The 7,521-nt window shown below is 49.0% G+C and overlaps 1 protein-coding gene across 1 annotated transcript in view; it reads right to left on the reverse strand.

Moving 5' to 3' along the window:
* The window catches only part of DISP3 (dispatched RND transporter family member 3), a 95,734-nt gene that overhangs the window by 65,823 nt on the left and 22,390 nt on the right, over positions 1-7,521 (reverse strand). The window contains exon 2 of the mRNA XM_018567779.1: positions 955-1,881. Coding sequence (XP_018423281.1) covers positions 955-1,876 — 922 coding nt within the window. The 5' untranslated portion in view covers positions 1,877-1,881. The remainder of the gene's footprint in view (positions 1-954; positions 1,882-7,521) is intronic.

Here is a 7,521-nt window from a genome sequence, read left to right on the forward strand (position 1 = left end):
TTAAGCCTTTAAACCTTATAAAAAGAGATTTGTGCAGCTTTTAAACTTTTATAAATCATTTCATTTTAGAAAAGAAGTTTCTGCGGCTGTTCAGCTTTTACAAACCTTTAATTAAAAAACAAAATTAAAAACAAATAAAGTTTTCTGCAGCTTTTCAACTAGTTTTTGACTTTAAATATTTCTGCAACTTCTCAACTTTTTAAGCCTTTAATTTTTTTAAAACATTTTTTGCAGCTTTTCAAATTTTACTTTTCAACATTTCTACAACTTTTCAACTTTCATAAACCATTACTTTAAAAAAAAAAAACAATTTGTTGCAGCTTTCAAATTCTTTAGTTTTTAACTTTCAACGTTTCTGCAGCTTTTCAACTTTCATCAGCCTTTAAAAGAGAACCATGGGGTAAGTGTTTTTCCCCAAAGTTCTCTTGAGGGTAACGGGAGGACATATACTAACCTCCTCCCGTGACCCAAAGCTCAGTATATAGATTGCTATTGCGCGCGATATACTGAGAGCACCGCAGCCAGGACGGATCCCGACAATACTGTCTAGATCCACCCAGCTGCGTGATTGACAGCTGGCTCTGCCTATCTAGAGGCAGATCCAGCTCCACCCGCCCCCTCCCCCGTCCGTTCTGCCAGTCAGCGCTGGAGGATCGGAGCGGGGACAGGGGGAATCCCTGCGGGGAGCGGTGACTGACAGTCACCACTCTATGCAGGGAGATGATCAGAAAGTGAGCTGGCGACGGTATGTGTTCACTCACTTCCCTCAATAGGTATGTGTTCACTCAATAGAGCCGACCTGTGACAGTTTAATTGCCACAGTTCGGCTCTAACTATGAGGATAAGTGGAAAGCACTCACTCCATAGTTCTCCTTTAATTAAAAAAAAACAAAAAACATCCTGGTTATTAGCTTTCAAATTTTTGTAGCAGAAAGTGACAATGTAGAGCCTTACCATGCACATCAGCCAGGTCCTGCCCCATGCCGTCGTAGTAAATCTTGCCCCCTTTCTCCGTGGGGAAAAAGTAGGTCAGGAGGGAACTAGGAGGTGAGCAGTACGAATAAGATCCCAGGGGGAGATCCTTCAGGACCTCGTGAGGTTTCCAACAAAATTCCCGGAAGTGGGGGTGGTCCATGATCTTCCTCTCAATCCTGTGAATGGTCATCAGCCGCTCTTTAGTAAAGATATTGTTCTCCTCGTCCCCTCTGGCCAAGAAAATGAGCTCAATCCGCCAGTGAGCATGGCTCTGCGTGTTCGGAGTCATGTAAACACCTGAATATTCCTTAACGGACGCCCCGCGTGGATGGCGGGACTGATTCGCCGCCGGAGCCAAGGGTAGTGATGGAGCAATGGTTGAGCTGCTAGTTCTCAAAGTGTTATTGCACCACGGGGAGCTGCGTTTGACCCGCATGGGGCCATCCTGCTGGGAGGTATTCAGGTGGAGCTGCTGGAGCTGCTCAAAGATCAATCGCTGCAACGTTTCAGATGTAAAGTCTGCAACGTCCCTGCGGTTCCTCCCCCAGGTGCCGAACTGGGATTTCAAGGCAAGGGTCAGCGCGTCGAAGCGCTGGGAGGACTGGTGGTTGCGGATTTCAAACGCGTTGTAAGAGATGTCAATGTCCAGAGTCGGGTAGTGTACAAACATGATGACGGAGAGGACGATGGGGACCAAACAGCCCAAGGCCAGTAGAAAAGCGGCGCAGTAAACGTTTGTAAACACCCATCCCACTATGGTCCAAAATTCGCACGCCGGCATGGCGTCTTTTAAAGGCTTGGAAGTCCACTGGCAGTTCTTGCATATAGGCGACCTGAAGGCCACCTCGTCATCCTCGTCATCGAGCCACGCGTCCTGCAACAGGGGGTCATCTGTGTCCATGTTACCTGCAAGCCACGGTGCCGTGGAAAGGAGAGAACATGTTAGAGGGAAAGCAGAAAGGATTATAAAGTGGAAAAACATGAAGGCCACTATCACTGACCTCCTCTATCTGAAAATGCTAATTGCTTGGTTGTCATACTGCTCCAGTATCTTCAATACTTTCTGGGTTGTACAGACATACTCAGGTTCGGACCAAATCCATTCTGAACCTGAGTTCCTCCAAACCCGGAAGGAGCTGCTCCTGAACCCGGAAGGAGCCCCTTCTGCCCCCGAACGGAACCCATTCTGAACCCAGAAGGAGCTGCTTCTGAACCCGAAAGGAGCTTCTCCTGAACCCGAAAAGAGCACCTTCTGAACTCGGAAGGAACTCCTCCTGAATCCAGAAGGGGCTACTCCTGAACTGAAAAGGGAGCCGTTTCTGAACCTGAAAGGAGCCCCTTCTGAACCCAGGAGGAGCTCCTCCTGAACCCGAAAGGGGCTACTCCTGAAATCAGAAGGGAGCTCTATGCGTGCCTCCCAATCAACTGTAAGTGGGGAATTCCCTGCCCGCTGCTTGACGTAAGCAAATGGGTGGGATGTATATGGGCTTTATATGGCTACATGCCTACATGTGGTAAATGACAAGAGGGACCATTTCTCCCAGGACAGGTTCCCTTTAAAGAGTTTCCCATTTATTGTTGAAAAATGGAGAACCTGTTTAATTACATTGCAGTCTCATGGGTAACGACAACTTTTGTTCTCCACCTTCCTACATTCTGCTCCAGTGTTATGTTAAAGTGTAGGGAAGAGTAGTCAAGAAGAAGGAAGAGTATGGAAGAGTAGGGAAGAGCAAGGAAGAATAGGGAAGAGTAAGTAAGATTATAGAAGAGTAGTCAAGAATAGGGAAGAGAATAGAAGAGTAGGGAGGGGTTTTTTTGCCATGGCCTAGCTAGGTAGTCCTGATGACCACGGTCAATGTGGCAGAAAGTAATGAGAAAATTCAAAATGTCACCAATCTTCCAATAGAAACACCTGTTCAGCTGACAACTTTTTAGATGGAGATTTCCCCTCACCTTGATGAGGTTTTCTCTCACTTCCTGCTGTTTCTGAGACAGGAAGTGATGGGAAAACTCCATAAATCTCTCTAATGGACAGCAAGTAGGTTAATCAGCTTAGGATAGCGGTGGCTCTATTAAGGCTGCTCTCAACAATAACTGGGTACCCTTGAGAAGGGGACTCAGAGTTGGAGATCCATGGATACAAAGTCTAATGAGAACACCAAACAAAGGTCTAGGAGCCCAAAGACTTTTAATATTGGTATTAGTTCATAACAAGACAACATGAAAGAGCCCGTGCGTTTCCGGAACTTAAAGATCTCCAACTTCTTCAGGGCTTAAGTGTTATAAGTGATTAGGAGGACTCAGTGATGGCACAATTACCAAGATTAGATCTTTGATGTGTGAATGTTATACATATCCAGGATCGGTGGGTCAGCAAATTTTTAACCCCTTGAGCTGGTCATGACACCAAAATCCGGAAGGAGGGACTCCTCTTTATTCATTCTTTGTGAATGGCTGCACAGTGATGATGTAATCTGGAGCCCATTCTACTGGCTCCTGATCATTGGTAGTTGACCATGAGCTGTCGGTGACAGATCAGTCACATTTCAGGAGGGCCTTCAATTGAGCGCACCCCAAAACAACATAGTGACACATTTGTGCCACAGTTGACCGTACAGAGGTTAAAGGAGAACTATGAGGTGAGTGATTTGCACTCAGCCTCATAGTTCGAGCCGACGTGTGACAATGAAACTGTCACAGGTTGGCTCAATAGATCGGGAAGTGAGCGAACACATACCGTCACTCTCTCACTGCAGAGAGCTGTGACTGTCACTCAAGGCTCCCTGCAGGGATTCCTCCCTCCCCGCTCCGATCCTCCAGCTCTGACTGGCGGAACGGACGGGGAGGGGGCGGGTACAGCTGGCTCTGCCTCTGGATAGGCAGAGCCAGCTGTCAATCACGCATCTGGGTGGATCTTGACAGTAATGTCCCTGCGGCGGTCTCAGTATACAGCGAGCTGTAGCTTGGGGTATAATGAGCTTTGGGTCATGGGAGGACGCTAGTTTATGTCCTCCCATGACCCTTAAGAGAACTATGGGGAAAAACACTGACCCCATAGTTCTCTTTTTAAGTTCTTCAAGCCCCTGAAACGCATCCTCAGCCCTGATGCAAACAGTGGGCCGACTCTTGGGAGGAGTCATGTAGCTATGAAAATGCCTTGATGGGTGTCAATCATGAGTGGGAGTTCCTAGGCAGGCCGCATTTGCATAGATAATGCCCCCATGTGATGCTGAGCCTTCATGATTGAAAGAACTGAAATCCAATGAATGAGAGAGGCGGGGCCAGGGACCGTCAGCCTGGGGAGGCCGGATGATGCTGGCCGTCTTCCAGCCAGGAAATGAGGCGGGCTCTATGACTTGCTGCAGCTTCTAATGCACATTGTGAGAAGCTATCTTCTCACAATCCTCACAATACTCACTACTTAAGTATCCTCGGGGACACGTGTCGGGTTATCCAGTCTCCGCAGACGCAGTTTGATCTGTTGTTACTGGTTTTTTCGGCACTGTGTCCCCCTGGAAGCCACAGACGTCTATCAGGCTGTCACGTTGACACATCCTGGATTGTGCGCTCGGCGTGATAGCGTTTATTGTACAAATATGAAGACGTCGCCTCTTCAGAGATGACAGCTGACTCCACGTACACAAACGCACATAGACTTGTCATCTGTCACCGTCTCCTCCAGAGCAACACCGACAACCGAGTCAGTCTTGATCGCGGCCAACGTAATTAGCCCCCCAGGCTCCGGTTCAATTTGCCCCGCAGTTTTGAAGCCGCCTTACGTCCCCCGGGGTTGCGTAACCTCGCGATGAGTCACCTCTCCCTCCCACACTCACCCTTAGAGGACGGAGAATAATCAATAAGAGCGTCTTCTCCTCAGCCGGAGTCTAACAAATCATTCTGGATGGGATTACGGCTCCCGCTATAATTCCCGGCCGCAGAGGAGCCTTAACGAGCTCCCTGTACGCCGTAGGGCTTGCGTCTCCAAACCAATCCTCACTGCCACTCATAAAGGCGGGCGCGTTTATTTCCCTCTAGTTTGACGTGCGTTTTCTACTGAGTGTACCGATGTCAAGTGTCATGCCAACATGCATAGCAAGGAATGCGCACGTTTATGTTATAAAGTTATTATTGTGCCTCTCAAAGGTATCCAGACCGGTTCATGGGAGCCGAACATGGAAGTCAAGGCCAGAGCTGTAGCTACCATGGGGCGAGTGAGGCACTCTCCTCAGGCGCAGCTGAGAGGGGGCGTAGCCAGGGCCGGCCTGGCTGCGCCCCCTCACCCCTGTTGCCATGGCGAGCACAGGGCTCCATTGGCAACAGGTGCGCCAGGCGGCCAAAACAGCAGCGGCTCGGCAGGGAGAAGAGGAGCGGCACGGGCTCCGGCTTCTCCTCGGATCCCCGCTGCTCTCCCCAACCTGTATGGGCAGAGGACTCTGGGTCCTCAATCTCTTTTTCTATTTCAAAAGGGAAATGTCAGGGGTCTAAATAGTTCCTGAAGCCCCCCAAAAAGTAAAAAACAAAAACAAAAAAATTCACTCATGCACACATATTATTAGACATGTGCAAAGACTAAAAATTTGTTTTGGACGAAAGGAACGGAAACTCAAAATGTTTTCATTAGTTTTGTCAAACGAAACAAATTTTTATGCTATTGTGGATTTGGCCACCAGCGCATTCTGCACATGCGTGCCACCATCCTGGAGGCGGGGCGCATGATGTCACAATTTTCTGTTCTTGCCTCAGGTCCAAAAGGAGCTGGCTACGGCTCTGGTCAAGGCAAGCCTATGGACACTGCTTACCTGCATAAGAATTTATAGTTGTGTTCAGCCAAGTCTTCCATACATGACAACTGTGCTGGAGTTGCCGGGACGGTCCTGCATATTGTCCCTCTGTCCCATCGATGATGTGTCCTGGGCCATAACCTGGGGTCACAGCATCAGCCTTATTTGAGTTACTGCACATGCTTATTCATCGCAGGGATCTGGGCAGCAGTTGGGTGGTCCCCTCATATTCAGGGGTAGGGACTGGGCAGGATCAGCCCATTAAGTGGATATGAGGTGTGGTTCCTGCATATTTAAAGGTGGTGACCGGTCAGGATCCAACCATAGACATGAGGGGTGGTTCCTGCATATTTAGAGGTGGGGACTGGGCAGGATCAGCCCATAAGTTGACATGAGGGGTGGTTCCTGCATATTTAGAGGTGGGGACTGACTGGGCAGGATCAGCCCATAAGTTGACATGAGGGGAGGTTCCTGCATATTTAGAGGTGGGGACTGGGCAGGATCAGCCCATAGGTTGACATGATAGGTTGTTCCTGCATATTTAGAGGTGGGGACTGGGCAGGATCAGCCCATAAGTTGACATGAGGGGTGGTTCCTGCATATTTAGAGGTGGGGACTGGGCAGGATCAGCCCATAGGTTGACATGATGGGTTGTTCCTGCATATTTAGAGGTGGGGACTGGGCAGGATCAGCCCATAGGTTGACATGATGGGTTGTTCCTGCATATTTATAGGTGGTGACCGGGCAGAATCCACCCATAGACATGATGGGTGGTTCCTGCATATTTATAGGTGGGGACTGGACAGGACCAGCCCATAAGTTGACATGATGGGTGGTTTCCAGATATTTTGAGGTAGGGACTGGGCGGGACCAACCTGTAAAGCGTATTTTATTTGTGAGTGGGTGTGAGTGCCGTCTTTCTAGAGAGTGCTTTTCTCTCTAGAAAGACGGCACTATCTTTGTTCAGGCATCATCCGGGGTCATCTTCTTCTTCTTGGACTGAGATGCCGGCTCAGAGGTGACACAATCATGCAAATCCTGGTGTTGGTGCAGTTCTTGGCTGTGTTCACAAATGTCTGACACAGATCAGCCCCTGCTGCAGTTTCCCACCTTGTGACTTGCTACAATGTTGCAGACTGATCACTGGAGGGAGGGGAGAGGTGAGGAAATGCTTCCTCCTGCCTGCAGGAGAATGATCACTGTGGGAGGGGAGACTGAGGAAATGCTTCCTCCTGCCTGCAGGAGAATGATCACTGTGGGAGGGGAGACTGAGGAAATGCTTCCTCCTGCCTGCAGGAGACTGATCACTGTGGGAGGGGAGACTGAGGAAATGCTTCGTCCTGCCTGCAGGAGACTGATCACTGGGGGAGGGGCGACTGAGGAAATGCTTCCTTCTGCCCACAGCAGACTGATGACATCATCTGAGCCTAGGCAGAGTCACTGACTGGAGCTCAAGGATGGCACTTTAATGATAAAAGGTGATATTGTATTCATACAGACTTGTAAAGTTTCTGGAATGTTCCCTTTTAAGTAATTTTTTTAGAACGCGATTAACTTTTTAGGAAGGAAGATATTCTGCCATAATAAAGATTTGGAGTGCGTCCTCCGGATAACACGAGATCTCCGCGTCCTCCTTTTTTGCGCTCCAAAGCCTTCAACTCCTCCGCGATTAACTTGTGGATAATTTATGGTAATTCATTCGGAACCATCTGAATCTCTCCCCATCCCCCCCCCCCCCTTCCCTCCCCACCTCCCCCTTTCCCAC

This window comes from Nanorana parkeri, unplaced genomic scaffold (genome assembly GCF_000935625.1).
Source record: "Nanorana parkeri isolate BGI_ZX_2015 unplaced genomic scaffold, ASM93562v1 scaffold1091, whole genome shotgun sequence".
Classification (NCBI taxonomy): domain Eukaryota; kingdom Metazoa; phylum Chordata; class Amphibia; order Anura; family Dicroglossidae; genus Nanorana; species Nanorana parkeri.